Source organism: Balaenoptera physalus (genome assembly GCF_965194825.1).
Source record: "Balaenoptera physalus genome assembly, chromosome: 17".
NCBI lineage: Eukaryota > Metazoa > Chordata > Mammalia > Artiodactyla > Balaenopteridae > Balaenoptera > Balaenoptera physalus.
Genome location: NC_138895.1, coordinates 84,159,168 through 84,183,113, shown reverse-complemented (window position 1 = coordinate 84,183,113; position 23,946 = coordinate 84,159,168). Strand labels below are relative to the sequence as shown.

At 66.2% G+C, this 23,946-nt stretch overlaps 1 protein-coding gene across 6 annotated transcripts in view; it reads right to left on the bottom strand.

The window, feature by feature from the left end:
* Positions 1–23,830, bottom strand: part of ADGRB1 (adhesion G protein-coupled receptor B1) — an 82,901-nt gene extending 59,071 nt beyond the window's left edge. For 3 of the 6 annotated variants that reach the window (XM_082433453.1, XM_082433454.1, XM_082433455.1), the window contains exons 1-2: positions 23,674–23,828; positions 10,286–11,275 (exon numbers count right to left, since the gene is read on the bottom strand). In XM_082433453.1, coding sequence (XP_082289579.1) covers positions 10,286–11,057 — 772 coding nt within the window. In that variant the 5' untranslated portion in view covers positions 11,058–11,275; positions 23,674–23,828. Of the gene's footprint in view, positions 1–10,285; positions 11,276–23,673 lie in introns of all 6 variants that reach the window. The other 3 variants (XM_082433450.1, XM_082433452.1, XM_082433451.1) reach the window with 2 other exon arrangements.
* Between the last annotated feature and the right edge of the window lie 116 nt (positions 23,831–23,946).

Below are 23,946 nucleotides of genomic sequence, written 5' to 3'. Positions count from 1 at the left end.
GGCAAGGTGGGGTCCGGGGCCCACCCCACTTCTCTCTGGAGTCTCTGTGCTCTCCTTTTCTGTCTACAGGCACCTGGGCCAGGGTCTCCACTGGCTTTGAATCCAGGTCCCCAGTGTGGGGCTGGACACAGAGCTGGAGCCCCAGGTGGGTCTGGAGAATGAATGAATGAATAAATGAATGAATGACACCCCTGCCCACCCCAACGGCTACCTTATACCCAGGGCCGGGTGATGGGCTGGGGGCAGAGGGTCTCTCCTGCCTGGCACCGAGCCTCACGCCCTGCCGAACCCCCTCCCCGTGGTCCTCAGTCCAGTCTCCTCTGAGCCCCAGTTTGCTCACCCCCCCCCCCCATGACCCATGTGCTCATTCCCCCACCACACGCAGGGACACCAGAGGTGACCGAGGTCCCACCCCTGGGAGCCGAGTGGGGTCTCACACCCAGGGCCCCGCCAGGCGGAGCCTCCCCCAGACCCAGCAGAGACTGGCTGCTGAGGGCCTCCAGGCCCCTATGGCCACCCTCCTTCAGCCCTCTCAAGGGTCTTCTCCATCCCGGCCCCGTCCCCCCATCATGACCTCGTGACCCCGAAGTTCTGAGCCCCTTGGTGGCCCCAGTGCCACCAAGGACACTAAGAGGGACAGCCTCAAAGTACTGGCGAGCCACTGAGGGGTGAGGAGCAGGGAGGCCACACATCTTGGGCCAGAGCCGGAGGCTGCACTGATTCGCTCAGGAAGGGGCTGCTCCATCCAGGCTTTCTGGTCAGAGGCCACGCTTAAGGTGCCCAGATCACCCCCGCCTCGAGGGACTCTGGTGCTGCCACCCCATTTGTCCTGGGGAACCCCAGGGCCCCTACACTCCCAGCACAGCAGGGTCAGGGCAGACTCAACAAGGGCACGCAGCCTCACCAAGCGCCTACTTTGGGCCGGGCACCCTGCACACAGCCCCCTGACAGGGCACCCATGTATGAGGAGGCGAGGAGATGGCATTGCCAAGGCCCAGCACTGGGAGCTGCACTAGAGCTGGGCCACTGCCCCATGCTGCCTGCTCACCCGGGGCTGGAGCAGGGGAGCCAGGCTGGCCAGGGGCAGGTCACACCTGGCCCGGCAGGAGCGTCCCTGATGCCTCCTGGAGCCTGGCTTATCTGGGGAGCACATAGGGTGAGAATGAGGCCTGTGCGGATCCTGGAGGGTGGGCGCTGGAGCCGAAAGACCAGGTTCACATGGCGGCCCCGGCACCCACGACCATGGGATGGTTAAGTCCACCCTGCCCTGGCCTCACACCCCTCACCAGAGGATGAGGGCACTACTCCCTAGGACTGACGCCTGTGAGGGTAAATGGCAAGAAATGGCTGGGAGACGACAGGTGTGGGTGTCACTGGGGTCGCAGTCGATCCCAGAGAACTCACTTTGATTTGCAGCAAGTTGGGCGTCCAGGTGCTCTGTTCTGTGGACGGCCGCTTGAAAGGTGCCAGAGCCCCTCCCAGTGGTCCCTGCGCCTGTGCTGGGAACCGACCAGCAGGGGGCGCCAGAAGCAAGTGAACGGGAGGCGGGGGAGGGAGCCCAATTCCCCCAGTTTGGAAGGCGGGGCTCATTTCTCCCTCCACGCCCCCAAGCCCTTGAGGAATCTTCTCTCCCCTTGCAGAACCCGCCCTCCCATACGCCTCACTTCCCCCTGAGCCCAGAGAGGCAGAGCATCAAGGGGCCAAGGGCACACAGAAGTCAGGCCTCCTGTCCTCCAGACTTGCCATGCTGGTGGGTCACGCAGGTGGGTGGGGCAGGTGGGCGGGCCGACGCACCCAGACAAGGGACCTGTAGGGGGGGCCGGCTCGGACCTTAATCGCTGTCGTCTGTGGGTGGGCGTGGACCCGGCTCTGCCCCTCGCGCACGCGCAGTAACACTTGGTTCCTAGCCGTGCAGCGGCGGCCCAGGGAGGAGCTTCTCACTCTGTAGGAGCCCGGCTGAGCTTTGCAGGGACCCTCGCTTCAGGGGGCCGAGGGGCCTGGTTCTGAGCCCCTTCCTGGGTCTGGGCGTGACGTCCTGTGCTCCCACAAGGGAGGCTTCTCTGCTCCCATTGTTCAGATGGGAAGACCGAGGCCTGCCCTAGTGACGGGATGCCCGTGCTCCCCCAGTTACGAGGGGGCTGAGCAGGAATCGCCCAGGTTGTCGGACCCGGCCCACCCATACACCCTTCAAGGACGGTTGCTTCCCTCAAGGCCGGCTCTCAGGGCGGCATCCTGGGCAGGCGAGTCCTGACTCCCCCACCCCCGTCTCCCCGCACTCCATGCCAGACGCCTCAGGAACCGCGAGTCCAAGTCCACCCAGGAACCAAACGTTCACCCCACTTACAGCAGAGCAAACTGAGGCTCAAAGATGGGTGGTCCAGACAGTCAGGGGCTGGTGACCACCCCCCCCCCCCACCTGCAGGAGGATCTGCCCTGGAGTTGAGGAGGCATGGAGGCCCGAGCCTCAGAAGGCAGGCGCCAGGGTCCCCAGGGTTGAGTGAGAACCAGAAGTATGGAGGACGCTACACAAATACGACTTCGTTGTGGACAGAAATGTCCGTGCCCTGGGGGTGAGAGACAAGCAGGCCAGGGCCACGGGGGAGGGGGTGGGGAGCCCCCAGGGCAGCCTCCAGGTGCACACGGCAGGACTGGTGAGCGGCTCGGCTCTGAGGGTGTGACGGGGCGAGGCTGCGCAGATATGGGGCCCTCACTGCCGCCACTCTAGGCGCCTTCACTCTGGGGACCTTCACAGCCCCGCAACCACGCCCATTTGGCAGATGCAGACAGGGAGGCCAAGTTACCCACCGGGCTGACACGGAGAGGAGCTGGGACTGGACTCATGATCAGATTCCAAGCGCTCCCCCTACACCGCCCCCCAGGCAGAGGCTGCCCGCCTGGACCACCCCCAGCCTGGCGCCGCAGGCCTCAGTGGTCTCATCTGCTGAAGCCCCCTGTCCCGTCATACTGAGACAAAGGAACAGGGAGGCCTGGAGTCCAGGGAGACAGGCCTGGCGGCGGGGACAACGTGGGCACGTCCTGCCTTGTCCCCCCTTGCTGCCCCAGCCCAGCCCCCGCGCGGAAGCCTGAGTGACGTGGAAGCTGGAAGTGGGTGGGAGAGAGAGGGTGTCCAAGCCGGCTAATCGGAGGATGCCACTTGGTTTCCATGGCAACTGCCGCAGAGCTCAGTCTTTCAGGATAGACTCAGGTTAGGCCTCCGCTGCCAAAACACCCACAATTTCAGGGCTGGTTACCTTGGTGACCCAGGTGGTGGGGATGTGGTGGGGGGAGGGGGAGGAGAGGAGGGGTCATATCAGGAGAGGCCAGGCAGGGGGTCCACTGGCTCAGAGCACAGACTGCCCCCCAGGCCCAGCCCTGACCCCGGTCACATGCTGATTCCTGACCCTGATCATACACTGGGCCTTGATCCTCTTCACAGACTGACTTCTGATCCTGGACACAGGATCCCTGATCCCCCATCACATACTGAGCCCTGATCCCACTCACAGACTGATCCCTGACCTTGGCCACACTCCCACCACTGATGAACACTCAGTTAATGGTAGCTGCTATTTTTGTTATCATTTTTATTTTTAACGTGTGTCCCCCCCACGGCTGACACCTGATAAATGTTTGTCAAGCAAATGCATCCACGACCAGGGATTTACCCAGGCAGGGCTCCTGGGGCCCGCAGAGCTGGGCACAGAGGAACTCAGGCCACCCTTTCCTGGGTGGCCACGGTGCTCCTGGGCTGGGTGGGCTTTGAGGGGGCAGCAGAGGAGCGGGCAAGGCTGGGGGGTGGGCTGCCCCTCCAGGCCCGGAAAGAAGCCGCCATTCTTCCCGGGCTCAATGCCCCCTCTGTCTGGAAGCCTCATTTCCATCTCATTAAGGGATGAATAGAGCCAATTAATGGCCGCCAGGCAGCCTTGGCCGCCCAGGAGAGAGAGCGCACGGAGAGGGGGGCTCCTGGCCCCCTTCCCACCCTGGCGCCCCAGCCTGCAGGCCATGGCCTCCCTGGTCCCTGTGCCCCCAGTCGGCTGGGATGAGGGCGCTGGGGGAGGCCCTCTTCCCGCTGGGCCTTCCTGCCTCCTGGGTCCCCTTCGGAGGAGGGGAGCGGTGCACTTCCCGTCTCCTCCAGCAGAGGTCTCCCCAGTCTAGCAGGTCAGGCAGCACCCGGCTGGGGGGTCAGCCCCTGCCCATTCCCGCCCCGCCCCCGACCGTCAGGCCGGGTTCCGTACACATCCGCCTCGCGAAGTCCAGCCCCTGTGCGGACCCCTGCGGACCCCTGCCCGCCACCGAGTTGAGGTCTGTACTGCGGCACGCAGGATCCTCCTCTCAGCCCCCTGCATGGATGTGCAAATGAGGACCACAGGGAACTGGACAGCTCCTTGAAGCCCCTCTCCAACCCAATCCCCAGTCCACAGCGCCCCTGGCTCCACAGGTCCAGACTTGGTGCATCCTTCACCAAGGCCTGCAGCACCCACTGTCGGGGCCCGAGTGACCAGCAGTCCGCCCAGCTGCCGCAGGCACCCCTGGATCTCAGGACGGGCTGAGAGCCGTGCCCACTGCCCATGGGGCCACTTGCCAGAGAAGGAGGACAAGGAGGGCTCCTCCAAGCATGGTAGAGGCGCCAAGACCCTATGAGCAGGGTACTGTCCCATCCCCATTTCACAGAAGGGAAACTGAGGGGCGACTTGGCCCCGTCTGCAGGGTTACTCACTTTCTCAATGCTGCTTTTCCTCAGTCAGGCAGGTGTCCCCTAAGAAGGGTGCCCGTTACAAGCTCGAAGGCCTGGGTCCCACCCGGCTTTGCCCTGCCGCGCTGGATGACCTGGGCGGGTCGCTTCTCCTCCCTGAGCCTTGGCTATACGACCGACAGCCCTTCTCCCCATCTTTTAGGGAAGTGGGACCCCAGCAGGGCCACAACTCCCAGCCTCCCTCACTACCGGGTGGCGTGGGGTGAGCTCTGGCCTCTCGTGGCAGTTCCTCTGTGGGTGATGCCCCGTGCGTACTTATTGTTTTCATGGGGTCATATCTTGCTATTTCCATCTGGAATGGGGGCTGTCTACAATGGAGCCTGAAACCTTGTTTTCCAGATTTTTCTAAATTGGCCCCTGGGCAAAAGCGCAGCTCCCCTGGCTGGGATGACAAACCCAGTCCTGGCAGGGAGGCCCTAACCCTTCCTACTCCCGCCCCGCCCCTGCTCCCCACCCCCATGCTCCCAGTCGCCCCCAAACTCCAGAGACACGCCCTTCCCCCTGGAATTCCCCACTCGTCCCTCCCCCCAGCCCAGCCCCTCTGCACACCCTGCGGGCCCCAGAGAGGGCTGGCAGCCTCCTCCTGAGGCAAGCTGTGGGGCATTTAGAGTTGGAATGACTCCAAAGCCCTTGCCGGGGGGGGGGGGGGGGGGGGGGGCGTGTCAGGGCAGGGGGCGCCCCAGCTGAGAGGCGACGGGCCTGGAGGAGGGGGTGTGGCCTTGGGCAGGTCACGGCCCCCCAGGCCGGCATCGCAGCCCAGCACACGCCCGGGATGTCACACTCACACGCTCAGGCTCCAGCCCCCCACCCCCACCCCATGCAGGCATATGGAGGGGGCACACGGGCACACACAGGGTCATGTACACACACACACACAGGGACACACACACAAGGAGACACACGCACACTCGCCCCCAGCCCTCAGGATGCTGCTTTTCCATTATCTTACATGTCGCTTCTGCAATAAAATTCTTTAATTAAAACATGAATATTTAAAACAACCCTTGAGAGAAATGGCACCATCTCACCAGAGGCAGAAAAACGCAGAGAGACTCTGGGAGGGGGAAGGAGGGACAGCCCGAGAGCGGGTGGGAGCGGGCAGGCAGCGCAGAGGGGCAGCCGGCGGGGTAAGGGGAGAGGGAACAGTTGCTCTGGCCTGAGTAACGCTTGCCAGTCGGGCGCGTGACGTGGCCATGTGGCATTTGGACAGGCCGGGCGGGGGCAGGGCTGAAAATGGGCCACGGGCTGGCCTGGGCCTCCTGCTCGCTCCGGCTCCGGCTCCGCGGCTACGGAGGGACGCGCCTGACCCAGCCTCCACTGGCATGCGTGAGGGGACGCAGCTCCTTGGGCACAGGCTCGGCAGGCAAGATATGGGGTCTGGATCTGCTGTGTGTCTTCTGAATTACTGCTGGACCTTTCTGGTCCATATGCCACCCCGCCCCTACACACACATGAACACACACACACCCTCCCCACAGAGCTCTTGCAGGAGAAGCCCCAGGCAGGACCACCAGGTGACCAAGAGCTGGCTCTGCTCTCTGTCTCCCCCTTACAAGCTGTGTGACCCTGGCCACTGCCTTAACGTCTCTGTGCCTCCTTCCACTCAACAAGGATTAATCAAGGGCCTGCTGTGTGCCAGGTACTGGCCCACACACAGGGCTTTGTCAGAGAGCAGGGCAAACTCCCCTGCCCTGTGGTGGGTACATCGTGGCAGGGACAGAGAATAAGGACACAGGAAATTCTCCAGTGTTCACAGGCAATACCGTGTGGGAAGAGAGAGAAAGAGGGAGAGAGAGAGTGTGAGGCGACAGCAGGGCTGGGGCTGCTGCCACTTTCTGCAGCAGGGCCAGGGCGTCTTGAGAAGGTGCCATCTGGGCAAGCACTCAAGGGACGGAGCCCTGTGGGCACGCGGGGAGAGTGTTCCAGGCCAGGGAACGGCCCATGCAAAGGCCTTGGGCAGGGAGGTAGGTGCCTCGCTGGGGAGCCATCTCTGGGCAACTGGCAAGAGTTAACTGGTTAAGATGTGGGTGCTTCCTGCACAAAGGAAACACGCAGAATGCGGCTATTGCCACTACTAAGATGAGGTTTACTCCCAAGGTCTCAGGAGCATCAGGACCTTCCGAGTCCAGGGCACGGGCACGGGGTCTGAGCTGCCTGTGGGCCCGGCGACCATGTCCTGTGCCCCCCGCCCCGCGGAGTCGAGCTCCTCACTTCATGGCGGCAGCCCCAGCCCTCGTGCCCTCCCAACTGCCTTCCACGAGGCTGCCAGCCCTGACACACAGCCTTGACTTGCGCTCTGTCAGGATTGCTGAAATCGGCTTGCACAGAGCCAGCCTAAACACACACACACACACACACACACAGCAAGTACATACCACAAGTGCACACCTGCACATGCTCACATGCACACGTGTGCACAAACACGATGCACTGCACACAGGCACACACACATATATACACCAGCCATACACGCATGCACATACTCACACACATGCCCGATGCACTGCACACACGCGCACACACACCATGCATGCACGGCACACGTACTGGCAACGTGCATGTGAACACACATATACATGCTGTGTATACACATACACGCACACACACATGCATACTTGTACACATGGATGCATGAACACACCCATGCTCACGTAACACACTGCACACATACATGCACATGGATGCATGAGCACAAGCATGTGCACAAGCATGCACACACACACGCACGCCTGCCCACCCCCTTCCAGCACCAGTTCCAAACATTCCCATTCTCAGAATCTCTGTGCAAGCCCGAAGCACCCAGCCTTGGTCTCCAAACAGCTCCGCTCCTCCAATCTGTCTCTTTGCCCCCCAAGCCCTCTAGATTCTCTACCTCATAGTAAACACAGATATTGACATTTCATCACTGATGTTGCTTCTGCTTAGAAACACTTTCACCCCAGTTCTCATTCCTCATAACAATCAAGAACAGAAGACTTTTTACTCTTTGCATTTTAAAGACAAGGGGCCTGAGGGGATTGGCCCAGGGACACAGCGAGTGTGGGGCGGGCTGGGATTTGAACCTGACCTGGTCCTATCCTGGGGCGCCAGGTCCCAGAGCTCCCTCTCAAACGACATTCCCACCAGGTGACCCACGGGCCTCGCACAGTCAGGTCCCACTCTGCCCTCTGGATCTTCCTGCCCAGCCCGATCCTCCCCGCCACTTCCCCACCTCGGCTGGGGTCCTCACTCCTGGCCAGAAACCTAGGAGCGGTCCAGCCATCTCCTTCCTCCACGCCCACATCCTCTGCATCAGCAAGTCCATCACCCCAACCACCGCCCCCCCCCCAAGATCCTCCCCCTTCCTCCCACCCAGGCCAGCGTCAGCCCCCTCCTGGATGCCTGCAGTGCCCTGTCCCTGCCCCGGATTCCCCCTCTGAGCCAGACACTGCATTTACAGCCCCAGCGATGTCACCCTTCTGCTTAAAGCCCCCCATGGCCCTTCAGCTCTCATGATAACATGCAAACTCCGGCCAGGAGGCCTGTCCACCATCGCACCCGACTCCAGCAGCGGGGCGTGCTCCCTCCAGCACCGACGTCACAGCCCCACAAACTCCTGCCACTTGCCGCACATGTATCACACCAGCCCTGCCCCCTTGACCTTCTCCCGCAAGCTCCACATGGCTCCAGCTATACCAGGTATCCACCCGGCACGGTCACCGCCCGGAGATGCTAACGGAGATCAGCTCTTGCGCTTTGGCTTCCAGTGTGGGCCAGGCCCCGGGGCAATCAGGTCTGAGGTGACTGAATAGTCCCTCCAAGCAGTCAGCACTTTGCCAGCGAAGACGCTGAGGCTCAGGGGCAGGTGACCACTGGGGAGTGGCTGAGCGACATGTCCGGCCGGGCCCCTGCCCCCCTGGTCCTCCTGCATCCGCCCACCTCCCAAACCAGCCGCCGGCCCGGCATCTCTGCTCCATTCTCCTCCTCCCCATCCCCCGAGGACCACTCCCACCACCCCGCTGCGGGGCCTGCCCACGCCAAGGTCACAGTGACCTCTACCTTGCCCAGCCCGAAGGTCAGCCCTCCCAGCCTCCCACGCCATCGCTGGGGGCCCTGACACAACTGATGGAAGATGGGGGTTTTCTGATGGTTTCCTGGACACCACACCGCCTCCACCTCCCGGGGCTCTGCCCGCCTCTTCCCTCCTCTCCTTATCCTCTCCAGCTACGCTCACCGCTCCACGGAGGTTTCTAATCTGGGATCCACGGCCCGGGGCCCATGAATAGAACCATGTTCCGGGATAGCTGGTTTCCTCTGTAACCCCACGTAGCTTCTTTTATGCCTTTACAGACGTTATTCGGAGGAATCCATCGGCCTCACTGGCTCCGGAGACACCGAGAGCCCTGGACCACGTCACCTGGTCCCACGGTGACCTGCCCGCATGAACGCCCAGCCCAGCCTGGCCCCCGGACGCCCGGCACGCTGTCTGGTGTCTCAAACTCCGCGTTCGGTGAAGAGCTGTCCCGGGCCCGCAGCCCCAGCCTCCCGAGACACCCTGGGCGCCCCGCTCCGAGCCCACGCAGGGTCTCCCTCCTGCCCCGATGCCAGGGAGCCCGCTCAGCGTCCCATCCCACTGGTGGCGCCCTCCTGTGCAGGTGCCCGCCTCACCGAGGAACCCACACTGCTAAGAAGGTGGGACCAGCCGAGCACACGCCCACGCCCACCTTTGCCCTGCCCTGCCCTCTGACCCGCATGGGGCTCACCCGCACTCCTCCCAGAACCTCGAACACAGCCCCCTGACCAAGTGACCCCCTGACCTCCAGGTGACACGCAGCCCCGCCACCAGGGTCCCTCCCCCTGCGATGTCTTCATCACCACCTGACATGCCTGTTTCTTGTGCTTTGCCTTTTAACACCGCCCAGACCCAGAAGGCAGCTCCACGAGAGCGGGGCTTTTGTTGTTTTGTTTTTGTTGTTTCTTGTTGTCTTCATTGCGTGTCCCCGGCGCCCAGGACACCTCACAGGCGCTGGGTAACTAACTGCTGCATGATGGTTCGCATGGCTGTAACCACTTGCAATCCCCACATTGCATCTCCTTGACCACATGAGTCCACTCTGCTCACTTTTTCTCCCATGTCCCAGAAGGCCCCTGCAGACCCCGGCCACAGGCCACAGCAGCCTGCTGGCCCATGAGAATGGTCCTGCCTGAGAAAAGGGAGGGACCCTCCGGAGGGACCCTCCCCAGACAGGAATCTAAAACTCCCTCATCCTGGGAGAAATCAGACCCGTTCTTCCTTCCTTCCTTCCATCCCTCCCTTCCCTGAGCACTTAGCAAGCACCACCCATGAGGCAGGCACCCCAGCACCCTGGGGGCCAGAGGCAAGCATCCCAGGCTGCCCATTCTCAGCAAGCCTGCAGAGAACTTCTCTCTTTGCACTTGGCTTCCCCGAAGTGCTCGGGGGATGGGTGGCCAGGGCAGCCCTGCAGAGAAGACCCTTCCCACCCACCGTATGCCCAGAGAGCCACCCCAGGGCCTCTCCTAGCCGTCACTCACCTGGAGCGCCATCCCCGCCCCGGTCCTGGGTCAGGCTGGTGAGGCAGTTCTCGGGGCCACCGGCCATGCCGTCCCTCAGGCAGACATCCCCGCGAGGCACCAGGGAGCCCGAGGCAGGGTCGCCGGTGTCCCCGCCCAGGCAGGCACAGGGGGTCTGCATGATGCCACAGGGGTGTGAGCTGCGGCTGCCAGCCAGACAGGCGTCCAGCCAGCGGCACAGCATCTGGCAGGCGGCCCGGCTGGGGCTGCGGTTGCCCACGACCAGGTACTCCACGGAGAAGTCGTCGCTGGGACCGGGGGGCCCGTCCTGGGGCGCGGGGCCGTCGTCCTGGGGCGGCCGCTGCCGCTGCATCTGCAGAAACTGCTTGCTGGCCTGCAGGAAGGCCAGGGGCGCCGAGGGGTCGCAGAGCCTCAGCACCTCGTCGAAGCTCTCCACGCCCAGGTAGGTGCGCGTGGACTCCAGGAAGGAGTCGAACTGGTAGGTGCGCACGCGGGCGGGGCCGCCGCAGGAGGGCGCCTTGGCCACCTTCACGTAGAGCGTGTAGCGGCGCGGGTCCGGGTTGCGCAGGGTCCAGGAGCAGCGCGAGGCGTTGGCCGGGAACACGGCGGCTGCCGAGAAGTATCCGAAGAACTTGCCCTGCACCAGCGTGGCGCACGGCTCGGCCCCGGGCCCCACGTCCGTCCCCGCGGCCGTGCCCGCCTGGTGCCCCAGCAGCAGCAGCAGTGGCCCGAGGATCCAGAGGGCGCCCGGGGCGGCGGCCTGGCCCCTCATCCTAGCTCGCGGGGCCGCCAGGGTTCCGCCGGCTGGGCAGGCAGGCGCGGGCCAGGCCTTGACATGCCAGGGTCCGGCAGCGAGCGGAGCGGGCCGGGGCCGGGGGGCAGGGGCTTCAAGCGAGGACAGGAGGAGGAGGTGGCTTCAGGCGACCGAGTGGGCAGGGGCGGCTCCTAACGTCCGGGGCCCCAGTGCCCGCCTGTGGCCGCCAGCAGCAGCTGGAAGAGAAAGAGCGGAGAGGGGACGCGTGAGCCCCCTGGGGAGGCTGGGACTTGGCACGCTGGGGGCAGTGCCCGCCCCGGGCTCTGGGCCTCCGACACAGGCCCTGGCCTCGCTCTCAGGCACCTGCTCTGCCCACCTGTCTGTTTGCCACCTGCCAGCATGTCCACCTGCAGGGGCAGGAGCCAGGGGCCGGGGCCCCTCCTCCCCCAACAAGCCTGAGCGGGAAGCGGTGGGCCGCCCCGGCCAGGGCCGCAGGCCACAGGGGCCTCGGCTGTGCCCATCTGGCTGGGCAGCCTGGCGTGGCTCCACGGGCTCTGGGCCCGCCCACCAGCCCTGGGGCAGCCACGGAGGCCATTCCGCCCCTGGGCCTCTGTGGCCTCTCTGACCATACCCTTCTCCAGCCCTCATTCAGGGAAGAATCTGCAAACCCAGCCAGAAGGGAAGCAGGGCAGGGGAGTAGAGGAGACAGGTCATTCTGGCCATCGCCCAGCTTCCCTGCAGCCCTGCCCCTCTGGGCCTTGCCGGGTGCGGGTGCAGAGACCCCTCCCACTTCTGTTTCGTCACAGCAGGAGTGACCGGTTTTTGGGGGGTGAGGGTAGGGTTGGTGCCCCGTCTCTGTGTCTCTGGCTGTGACTATGACATCCACCCACGTCCTATTGCCCCCCTTCCTGCTCACACAGCCACTCAGGTGCCCCTTTGGCCTCGCAGCCATGTTCCTGCCAGGGACCCTCCCTCTCCCCGCCCCCGGAGTCACCTGACGCCTGCCCCGTCCCACTTAGCCAGCCTGCTCCCCGCCTCCCATCTCACAATGAGGAAATCGAGGCTCTGACGGCGTCACAGGGAGGGGGCGGGAGCAGGGGGTTCACACTTGAACCCCCCCAGATTGACCCCAACCTTGTGGCCCTGGGGTCACCTGCCCTGCACCAGGAGTGGGCGCTGGCTGTGTGCCGCCGGCTCACACCTGGGCAGGGGGGGCAGGCAGCTCCCGGCCCAGGTCAGCAGGGACACAGCAGAGCCGTCCTGGACCCGGGAAGCCAACGCTGCCCACCCTGGCCCGCCTCCACGCGGACCCGGCCAAGTTCCTTCTGCCTAAACCTCAGCTTCCCCACCCTCCCTCCCCAAAGCCCCTGCTGGGCGTCGTCCCGGCAGCAGCTGAGCGGGTGGGCAAAGGAGGGCGAGCCACAGCAGCCCCCCGCAGCCCGCCTGGCCTGGTGCCGGCGCCTCGGCTCCGCCGACCGTGCACACGCCGGCCGCCTGCCCACAGGGACTCGCTGCTTCTTGCTGCCTGGGCCCAGCTGGCCGGCGACACAAGGTCGGTCACTGCTCTGCAGTCCCCTCCTGGCGTCCTTCCTGGCAGGCCTTGTAGGCAGGGCAGGGAGCTGGGCGTGGGCGGCCTCGGGCTGGCCAGGATGGCTGGACACGGGCTGCCCCGCTCATGGCTGTGTGGACTCGGCCAAGGCCCTCACTTCCCAGCCTCAGCCTCCCCACCTGTCAAGTGGGGGCTGAAGCCTCCCTCTCCCAGCATAAGGTCAGCGCTGGACCTGCGGGTTTACCCAGAGGTGGAGCAGGAGGCAACCGCGGTAGGGGCTCTGGATCACCAGGGGCGGCCCTGTGGGGCTCGTTAGTGGCCAACGCTCAGGTCCCCTGAGGAAAGAACTTGCAGACCCCTCATGCAGACCCTGCACTTGGCCCCTGCTTCCAGGAAGCCCCTCTTCCGGTCGCGCCTCTGGGCCAGCCTTGGACGCCAGCATAGCAGAGCCGCCTGCCCTGGCCACCCACTGCCATATGTGGGAACCGAGAGGCCGGGGCCAGGGTCCCACAGTCAATCCCAGACCTAGGAGGCTGCCCGCAGGGGCGGCCATGACATCCGAAACTTCACCTGAGCCCCAGCCCCAGCTGCAGCGCCCCCTTCTTTGGTCCCAGGCTGGGACCTAATGCCCCCAGCTGGGGCCCCAGCCTGGGGACAAACCCTCTCCGATGCCCCGGAGAATCCCAGGTGGAAGTCGGCAAAGCCCAGCAGAAACTCGGATCGTAGTCGAACGTTTCCCCCAACACCACCCTGATCCCTGCCACGTGACAGCCGACTCACTCTGACTCATCCCCCTTGACCCGGGGTCAAGGCCACGCCAAAACCCAGCACCTTCCCCCAGAGGGGCCTGCCCGGTCCTGAGATGGCCCAGGCCGGGCCCACACTCTCTCCTCCCCACCCCAGCCCCTGGCGGCCGACGCCACAGCCCTCCCGTCTGGAAAGCGGGTACAGCCTGGCGCAGACACCGGGGCTCAGGTGTCTCAGACACTCAGCCCCAAGCCTGCACAGCTGCCTCCACCACCCTGAGGGCTCGCAGGCCTGGAGGGGCGTCCCAGCCAGGCCCAGCGCGGAGGGAAAGCACAGGAGAAGCAGGGCTCATGGCGGGGAGGGGACCAACGTTGGGCTCCATCCTGTGCGGGGCACTCTGTCTCCGCAGGAGCAATCCTGGGGCCCCTGCTATGGCGCGGTTCTGCAGATGGGCACATGGGGGCCACAGACGAACAACCTTGGTGGGGGCTTGCAGGTGCTGGGCGCCTGAGGCAGGATCCGGGCCCAGGTCTGCAGCACAAAGCCCCTGCCCTCTGAGAGCTGGCACTGCCCTAGGCCAGGCAGAACGGGCCCTAATCCTGCCCCTGTCCCAGGGCCCGTGGGAGCTGGGCCGAGCCGGGGCCCTCCTAGCATCCCTGCCGGCTGGCCCTCATCCACACCAGCTCACTCCACTCCTGGAGGGCCTGTCAGGGGAGCGAGGCCCACCCCAGTGTTCCGCACAGCGGGCAAGAGGGAGAAGTGAGGGTCAGATGCAGGACAGTGCCCCATTCAGAACTGTCCCTTAGAAGGGTGGCAACGCGGGGTGGGGGCAGGGGGGCGGTGAGGAAGGAGGCAGGGCCAGGACGCTCAGGACACAGAAGAGAGCGGCCCCAGCCCCGGTCCCGGCTGGGCGGTGGGATGTGGAGGGGACACTGCTGGCCTGGACCCTGGGGAGGCGGGAGGTGCCTATGGGGACGGGGGATAAGTGGCAGGTCAGGACGCCACACCCCCGGGACTGAGGCTCTGGTGTGAGCCTTCAACAGGCTCTTGGGGCCGGAAGATGGCCTAGAAAAGCCCACCCATGGGGTTTTCACACAGGGTTCCACAGCGCGGACCACTAGGGCCACCGGGGGGCCAGGCATCCTCTACACCTTGAACAGCTCCACACCCTGGGCCTTGGGAAAGGCTCTGCTGGCCAGAACGCTGTCCCAGCTCTGAGTCTGAGTGCCACAGAACTGGCCTGGCCCTGCCTCTTCTGGCTGGGTCTTGGGGCAGAGCTGGGCAGGAGGCCCAGGCCGTCAGCACGGACAGCTCCTGTGCCTGCCAGCGGCCACTCACCCTCCACCTGCCCACACCCCACACCCTGCCCTCTGCCCCGCCCCCAACACACCCACAGATGCTTTCCAGAGGCTGAGGCCTCTGCATTCCCATTAACTGCCTGCCTGAAACGCTCCAGCAAGGCCTTGGATAAATGGCTCAGAGGTCCCCTCTAGCCTTGGTCCGGGGCACACCCGTGTCAGGCCCCAGGTCACACAGCCGTGGTGGAGGCCGGTTGAATCCAGCCCAGGCCCGGGCAAGCAGAGCTGAGACGGGGTGGGGCGTGCAGGGGAGCCCCTGACCCCACCTGGCACCCAGGGATAGTGTCCTGGAGGGGGCACTGCCGGGGAAGGGTCCCGGGATGAGGGGGACAGCATCGATCTTCACTGGGGGGATTCCTCTGACGGGGGAGGGGGCACAGGCAGGGAGAGCCGGGGGGAGGCTTGCGTGGTGTCTGGGCTGGGAGGGTGGTCAGAGGACAAACAGGGTCATGGAGGTGACCAGGCTTCCAGCTTGAGCATGCGGGCGATGGGTGGTGGGGACCCTCGCTGAGCTGGGGGGAGCAGACGTGTGCCCGTACACGTGCATGCACGTGCATGTGCCAACACCTATGTCTCTGTGTGCGCACATGTGTGTGCGTGCCTGCACTGTGTCTGCACACATGCACACGTGTAGTAGCACGCGTGTACAAGGCTCCCAGCAGGAGGAGGGCTCAGCGTGTAATCACGGGATGTGCAGGGCAGTGGGAGAGGGACTGGGGCTGGGAGAGGAGTGCTTGCCTGGAGGGGGAGCCCGTGGCCAGGATGGAGCCCCACGGAGGCCAGGGCAGGGCCTCAGAGGAGGGCCAGGCCAGCAGAAGGCTGGCTCCACGCTGGGTGCAGGTGACTGGCGCTGTGGTTCCCCTGGGCTGGCTCACGCCCCCTCCCCTCAGCCACACCCAGCGCCCAGGCCTCCGCTGGGGGTCAAACTCTACAAGCCTGGCGACCACAGGTGAGGGGGGTGGGAGAGGCTCCTGGCCTCGGTGCCGGGGTCCAGCGAGGTTGCTGGTCGCTCCTCTCCAGAGGTGCTCACGGGGGGACTGTCTCCCTGGGGCTGCAGGCCCCCTGTCTGGTCCTTGGGTTCCCATATCCCAACCTGGGTCATTGCAGCGTCCATCGCCCCCTGCCCATCTTGGGTTCCCAAGGACGGTGGCCAATTAGCACCCAAGCCCCCTCAGGCCCCCGCCTCTCCCATCACCTTCTCAGGGCCAAACTGCCCTGCTGCAGGAAACTCTCCTGGTGTCTGGCCCCCATCCCTTTGGCCAGCCTCTGCCCCGAACCTACCACGCGGCCTCTCAGAGCCTGCAGGGTGGCCTCGGGGTGAGGGGCGGGGAACCCCAGAGAGCCGGCCACAGCAGGCGGAGGACGAGGATCTGGAGTCACAGCGACGAGAGAGGGAGACGATGACTGGTTTACTGAGCGCTGACCGCACACAGGACCGGTCTCAGATCTCACGGGACCCCAGGAGGCGGGAGCAGTAGCGGCCCCACTCCGCAGCTGGCAGGGTCGCCACCCGCTGAGGGGTGACGCGCTCTCCTCCCACCACCGCCCCAGACGTATCTGCGCAAGGGGGGACCATCCAGCCCCTGGCCTCGATCAGAAGCCCTGGGTGCCTCGGGATCGCCGCCACACAGGGGCGTGGGCTGGAATGCCCGCCCATCAGCCTCCAGAAGTCTCCAGCCTCACCTTAGTCCGTGGGATCCCCCCCCACAACTGTCCAACACACAGGCCGGACCCAGGCCCTGCCTCCATCCCTCCCCACCCACCCCAGGCCGCCAATGGCATCCCCTGACACCAGCCACAAAAGGCACTCTGTTGTCCTGCCCGGCCCTCTGAACAGTGCCCGCCTGTGTGTCCTGGGGAAGGCTGTACTGGGGGAGGGGCGGGTGGGCATCCGCGGCGCGGAGGGCAGCCCAAGGGGCCGGCGGCCGGGTGGGGCTGGGAGAGCATGCGCGAGAGGCCCCCCGGGGCCACCTGCCCACCCTGCTCACGGCAGCCTGCCCGCCCGACGTGGGCAGCCCTCCTGGGCCGTGGCAGGTCAGGCAGCCAGGCAGGCCTCTGTTCATGAGCAGAGCGGGGGGGCGCCGCTAGCAGATCCTGCCCCCAGCCCGCCTGACTGACGTGTGGCGCATCCCAGGCCTGCCCCAAGGCGCCCCGGCCATGCTCCACTCACAGCAGAGAGGTGGGAGCACGCCAGTGAGGTGTCTCCGCGGGGCTGGGAGGGGCCGCCTGGGTGGGGCGGGGCTGCCGGCAGGGAGGCCTCTTTCCCCTGCCTGCCTGGGCACAGGGGCTGCCAGGGGAATCTGGCCGGAGGCCAGGCAGAGCTCCCCAGGAGGAAAAAGAAAGGTGCCCCGGAAGGTCCACTGCTGGGGGGTGGAGGGAGGGCCCTCTGGCTCTGCTCCAGGCCTCCCCGTACACACCCTCACCCTCATCACACCTCTTCTTGCCCAGGAGCCTGTTACCCCAAACCACCTGTAGGTCTTGAAGACACCCCGTGCCCTCAAGCCCCCGGGCTGCCCCCGCTGCCCTGGCCCCTGCCCAGCAGACACCCACCTGTCCTTCAGGACACGGGCCAGGTGGCTGCCCTAGAAGCCTTACCTGAGCCTGCCGGACCCCTCCCCCTCTGAGCGCCCACTGCGTCCTGCGCCCCGGGCACGCACACACATGGTTGCGTACACACACACACGATGCCCCTGCGTGCACACAGACACGCTCTCTGGAGAGTGCCAGGCGGGGACAGTGAGAGCGTCTGCCCCATCAGCTGGGGCATCCCACCGGAGCGGGGAACTCTGCTGAGGAGGGGAGGCTCCTGAAATTCTGGGTGTGACGTACGTCACTGCCCTCTCCTCTCTGTGTCCCCCTGCTCGGTACCCAGATTAAGCCCCTGCTCCCGGAGAGGGAGACACAGCTTCCATGCCCGCTCAGGGCTGGCCTATGGGTGACACCCACCCACACCGCACGCCAGGATCCGTTCCCGAGGTTCCCAGGAAGAGGGTCTCATCCAAGGTCACCTGTCCAAGGCCACATGGGGAGGGTGTGAGGATGGTGACAAGCTCGGAAGAGGCGGTCAGGAAGGGCCCTGGCGGCCGGCAGACAACACTGAGGTCCCAGGGACGTCCCGGATAGGCCTGGCCAGGTGGGGACGCAGAGGTCCTGACAGCATGGAGTGGGGAGGGGGGGATGACAACAGAGGAAGGGGATGCTTAGCCTGGACGTGCTTCAGGAAACCCAGGTCTCCTGGTTCCCGACGCCCCCTGTACCCACCCTAATGGTGCCAGCAGCTGTGGCAGGACTGGCCGTCCCAAGAGGTACCTTGGTACCTGGTGCCCAGAGGTATCAAGGCTCCAGACATGGGCCTCCCCGAGACCCACGGGGCGCCCTCTCCCCTCTCTCCAGGACGGCCGAGGTGAGCGAGGGTGGCAGAGGGTGGGCCGGGAGGAGACAGGGCAAGCCAACCTGCGGCCCAGGGTGAGCGTCGGGGAGGAGGCGGACCCCGAGACCGGGGACAGGGCTGCGGAGGGACCAGCGTGCACGCGCGGGGGCGCCTATGCACACGCGTGTGCAGTGCGTGAGGGAGCGTGTGCGCGGCAGCGGGGAGGGTCGCTGTGTACGGGGTGAATGTGCGCGGGTGTGCACGTGTGTGAGTGGAAGGCTTTCCGGAGGCGCCCCTGGGCGCTGGGACCCCGGCGCCCGCTCCGCCCCTCTCTGGGGCGGGACTCCCTATCCAAAGTCTCTGAGCCTCAGACAAGTGCTGTCCGAAGTCCCCAGGCCACGTAGGAGGGAGGTCCGGTGACTCGGCCAGGCCACCTGGGTCGCCCGCAGAGCTCTCAGGCTCTGCTCACCAGCACTTCAGCTCCTCTTCCTGCAGCCGTGCCTCCACCTCTCCTCCCACCTCAGGGACCCCTCAGCCCATGTCTCAGCTGAGGGTCAGGACCCCCAAAACCGAACACAGCATGAGGGGATGGGGACAGCCTGGGTCTCATCTCGCTGTCCACCTCGGCCCCTGAGCCCCTGGAAACCCCCTGCCCTGCAGGCCTCTCCGGGTCCCACAGTCACCCAGCAGGGCCCAGCGGACCTTGGGGACCCCATCTACGCCCCCTCCAAGTGAGCCCTCGAGGATGCTCACAGACCCCAACGGACAGGGACGCGGACGGTGGGATCAGCATGAACATGGTGCAGATCCGAAGGTGAGGGCGGGGGAGCTGGCGGGGACGGGGCGCAGTGGTGGGGAGTGGGGGGGATGAGACGGCGGGGGGTGACGGCGGGTGGTGAGCCAGGTGCCCCTGCGCACGCAGACCGCCTCCATTTGTCCAAAGCACTTACAGGACAAACGCAGTTACGCTTGTGGAGCCACAGAACATTGTAGAAGGATAACACGGACCCATTAACAGGAGGACCTGGGGTCTGGGGAGGGAAGGAGACTCCCTTTGCGCTCTAGCCCTTTGGTGCTGCCCCCATCGCGGTTCACTTTCCAATGAGTAGAAATGAATTAAGAGAAAGAGGAGGGGGCGGGGGCTGCAGCCGGGAAGGAGCCTCCCGCCTGCTGTGTGCCTTCCGGGCGAGCGCCAGTCCTCCCCTACCCTGGGAGCCAGGAGGACACCGGGACGCAGGGACCGCTCCCTACGAGATCTGAACCCAGGGGTTTACACTCAGCTGAGGCCACAGGTCCTGGGGTCTCCCTGCGAAGTCCCGCCCTGCAGGGGGAGGGGCTGGTGCCTCTGTCACCTGCAGCTGCGGCCGAGGCAAAGGCCTGGAATCAAAGTTCCAACGGGAAGCTCTTCCCCTCTCTGGCCTTACTTTTCCAACAACTGTAAATGGGCAGTGGGCGGGAAGAGGGGCTCTCCCCGTGCCCTGCGGCCCCAGGGTCCTCGGAGCGACGCCATGTCCCCGGACATGAATGTCCACCTCAGGGCCCAGATTCCAGGGTAGCGCACGCTCGCATTCTGTGCTGTGTTGTGGGTCGGTGTACACTGATGGGGCTCTTGCGTGGTGTCAGGGTGATGGCCGTTCTGTGGTGACAAGTGAAGTCTGGAGTCCAGTGCAGTTGTGGGCAGGGCAGCCCCATGCAACCTGGCTGCCCCTAGGAGCACCTGCCATCTCTTTGGCATGTCCATCAGGCCAAGTCATCACCTCTGTTTACCCCCACCCCCCGTGGCCCCCACCACTCCCAGGACATAGCCCGAGGCCTACAGGGATCTGCGGTCTGGCCCCGCTCCCTCTGAAGCCCCAATCCTGCCATTCACCTCTTTTCCAGCTCCTGTCTACGCCTCACACCTGCCACAGGGCCTTTGCATGGCTGGTCCCATACTGAGACCCTCCTCATCTTCACCACCACCACCGCTCTTCTCCCAGCTTAGCTGCCACTTCCCCGTGGAGGGCTCTCGGGGAGCCCACCTCTGGGCTCCTGCAGGCTGCTGTCTTCCACCCCCAGGGTCCATTCACTGAGCCGAGCAGGGTCTCTTTCCTCCTGTATTCCCACCAGCCTTCACACCGGGTGGGGGGCATGCCCTCTGCCTCGTCCCCGCCGCACCACTAGTGCGATTGTGTACACGTGGGCACCCACATGTTCAGTATGTGTGTGCACGCAGGCTGTGCACAGGGGTATCCGGCCCGTGTGTGTTCACACAGAAATCACAGCTTTGACCGATGGCGCAGCTGCAGCCACGGAGGCTGGAGGCCAGAGGGTTCCAGAGGACAATGGGATAGTGTGGGTTTGCTGGCTCGGATGGAGTTAACAAAATCCTCCAGGTTTGGGGTTTGGGGGGCGGGGTTAGAGCTTTACTCCCAGGGGTCCACCTCTTGCACACAGCCAGTTACAGGACCTGCCACAGGTAAAATGTGGTTCGGTTAAATACCGCCATCCAGGGCGCACATTCACACAGACCTGCTCCGCGCCATACACACACGTGTGGCAGTTTGCATGCCCGACCACACATGCCGCCAGCCTGCCGGCCGGACACGCACATGCACGCGTGGCACACGTATACAAACATGCTCCTCACGCCCGTGCACAGGGCACGGAGGTACGGGGGCCAGGCGAGTGTGGGGAGACACAGGTGACAGCGCTCCCTGCGAGAGGCCGGGGGCGGCCAGGGCTGCCCAGGATGGGGCGGGCGCCTGGGCCGCGGAGGAGACGGAAGGGGCGGGCAGGCGGCCGGCGGCGCGGGCGCCCTCTCTCGGCCGAACGCGACAGCGCGCCGCCCTCCGCCACCGCCACCGCAGCCCCGCGCCCGCCGCCCCTGCCTGAGCGGGAGGCGTCCCCAGGGGGCGGGCTTGGGACCCAGGACTCGTTCCGGAGGCGGGGCCGGGCCGGCCAGGGGGCGAGGACTCCACGGGAGGTTGCTCGCGCCCCGCTGCTCGTCTGGCCTTGCCGGGTCCGCCTCGTGCCCGTCCCCGCGGCCGCGCGTCCGCAGGCGCCCAGCTGCCTCCGGACCCGGCCGGTCGGGACGCCGCAGACCCAGCACGCTGCGGGCCCAGCACGCTGGACATCGGGACGAGCTCCGAGGGCCTGAGCCGGAAGGGCTCCGAGACCCCCACCCTCGCCCCCATTTCACGGACGCGGCCACAGAGGCCCGAGAGGGGCCGGAGCCTGCGGACAAGGGAGGGCTCGACAACTTGGCTGCGTCCCCTCCCGGCCCAGGGTCTGGAGGAGAGCGGCGTGATGCCGAGGGCGACGAATCGTCTTTTCCGCCCCCGCGCGGGAGCGTGGCGGGGACAAGCGCCCTTCTCCGGGATCGGAGGCGGCAAACTCCCTGCTCGAGCCTCAGCGCCGCGCCCGCCCGCGGAGCCGCGCGCCGCCCTGGCGCATTCCCGCCGGCCTCGCGCTCGGCCCCCCGCCGCCCGGGCTCCGGGGCTCCCAGGCCGGCCCCCCCCCCGCCCCCCGCATCCAGGCGCAACAAGTCTGAAAGCAGCGCCGAGCGCCAGCAAGCTAGCCGGGAGGAAGGGCGCCGGGCCGGGCGCGGGGCGCTCCGGGATCCCGGAACGCGCGCAACGTCCGCCTCCGGGGACCGGGCGCGGGCGGCGGGCGCTCGGGGCTGACTCGGTGGGCGGCCCACACCCCTCCCAAGGCCCCGACTCTGCACGGGCGGGGGCGCGCCCAGGAGCCCCCGCCCCCTCCTTCGCCTGCTTGACCTTGCTCGGGTACTCAAAGCCGGACCCGGCGGCACCCGGGCGTCCGGACGCAGAGTTTCGCTGCCGCCTGCGGTGGTGAGGGAGCGGCTCTCTCCCTCGACCTCCCTCGCTGCCTCCGCGGCGGCGGGGTTCACCGAGAAATGGAAGGCTTCGGGTTCTAGGAGACGCTCTGGCCGCCTCCTCAGACCCCAGATACACCGTATGCCACCTCCGGATGTGAAAAGGGACCCCAGCCTCCCGTTTGCCCTCTCCACCCCGCCCGCGCGGCCGCTGCTCGTAGGGGGCGTGTGTCTGTGTCGTGGCGGAAGGCACTGGGGGTCCCCTTAGGTCCCGAGGGTGGGTTGGGAGGGCAAACCTCCAGGCCCCCTCCCCAACACGTTCGGCAATCCGCTCCTCTGGGGCGTGGGTGCGCGCCCCCTGCCCACCCACACACCTGCACACGTTTCAACTCCTCGGGAGTTGCCGCTAAGGAACCCTCGACGCAGACCCGGGGGAATGGGACGTGTTGGGGAGCGCGCGGAGGGAAAGGGTGCTGAAGGAGGGGCGGGTTAGGACTCGTCCGGTCCCATCCTGGCTCCCTGCGCTCCAAGAAACTTGGAAGCCGAAAATAAAAGTGGGAAGGGTAAGGTGCCTAGCGGGCCGGGGTTTGGGTGCCCGAACGGGCGCTCTCTCTAGGCTGCCTGGGAAGTGACCCCAGCAGGAGCCGCCGCGGCCCGGCAGAGGTACTGGGGCTGGGAGCCGCATCCTCTGACGAGCCTTCCGGGCCACCTTGCTTCGCGGCGATTTTCAGCTCCGCCGCCCCCTCCCGAGGCAGGCCCGAGACGCGCTCTGCCCTGCCCAGGGGGCCGCGGAGACTAGTGGGAGAGGGCACCCGGCCGGGCCCAGAGCCCCAGCCTGCCCGGGAGGGGGCGGGGGCCAAGCTCGTTCCTCGAGGCAGCTCCGCGCGGCTCCAAGCGAGCGCGGCGGCCGCGGAGGGCCGGCGGCCTCGGCCCGCTGGGAATGGGGACCGAGGAGTGCCCGGCGCCTGGCCTCCCCGCTTCACGCGGAGAGGGCGCAGGGCCGACCCAAAGTTCGGAGCGGCTTATCCGCGCGGCCTGTGCGAGCGAGCGGAAAAGAAGCCGAGAACGGAAGGAGCCAGGGCGTTCGTGTGTGTGGAGGGGGGCGGACGGGCGCTAGGGTAGCCCTCCGCCCGATCTGGGGATAAGAGAACCGCCGGGGAGTGTCCACCGCCAGTGCCGGGTCTACCGTGAGGCTTCGAGGGAGGCACTGTGCGTGGGGGAGGACATCTCGGGCCCCTACAATGTCTGTAGGGGCTCTGGCTGTGATGAGGGGAAGGGGGACACACTGGGGTGTCCCTCCTGAACCTACCTGGGTCTGCGTGTGGCTGTGGGGACATCTGGGGCTCCCTGAGGCCCCTGCCAGCGTCCGTATGTGGTGAGGACACAACGGGAACGCCTTCCCCAGCCTGCCCTGGGTCTGTGCCTGTGACGGGGAGGAGGTGTCTTCCCCAGCCCGGCCTGCCACCCGGGCCAGGCTGCGTGTGTGTGGACTGGGGGGAGGTGAGCAGCGCCGAGGAGCCTCTCCTACGTCCAGGTCGCCCCCTCCTCAGCCCCCCAGTGCGGGCGCGCGGAGACCTGCCAGATTCCGTCGCGGCCGCTGGAGGAGGCAGGGGGCGGGGGGATGGGGGGGTCCAAACTCCCGAGCTCCGAGCGCAAACCTCGGAGCTGCGAAGCTCCAAACGGCGAAGTTAAGAAGTCCGGGCGTCCGCCCCTCCCCCGGCCCCCTCCCACCCTCGCTGCGCCCCCTCTCGCCGCGCCCCCAACCCCCAGCCGCCCGCCAGAGCCTTCCTTACCTTCCCGGCAGCAGCGGCCCCGCTGGCGAAGACTTGATCCGGCGAGTTGCAAATACCCAGGAGCGCCCCGCGTCGCCGGCGGCCGAGCCGGGCGTCCGGGCGGAGGGGGGGGTCCTCCTGCCTCCGCCGCCCCCGGCCCGCTCCAGGCCTAGCAGCGACGCCCCCGGGAGCGCACCCGCCGGCGCGCGCAGGCCCCCTCCCCTCCCCCCGCCTGCCGGCGCCCCCCGGGCGCCGGGGAGGTCCGGATGCCCGGGCTGCGGGCGATGCGGAGCG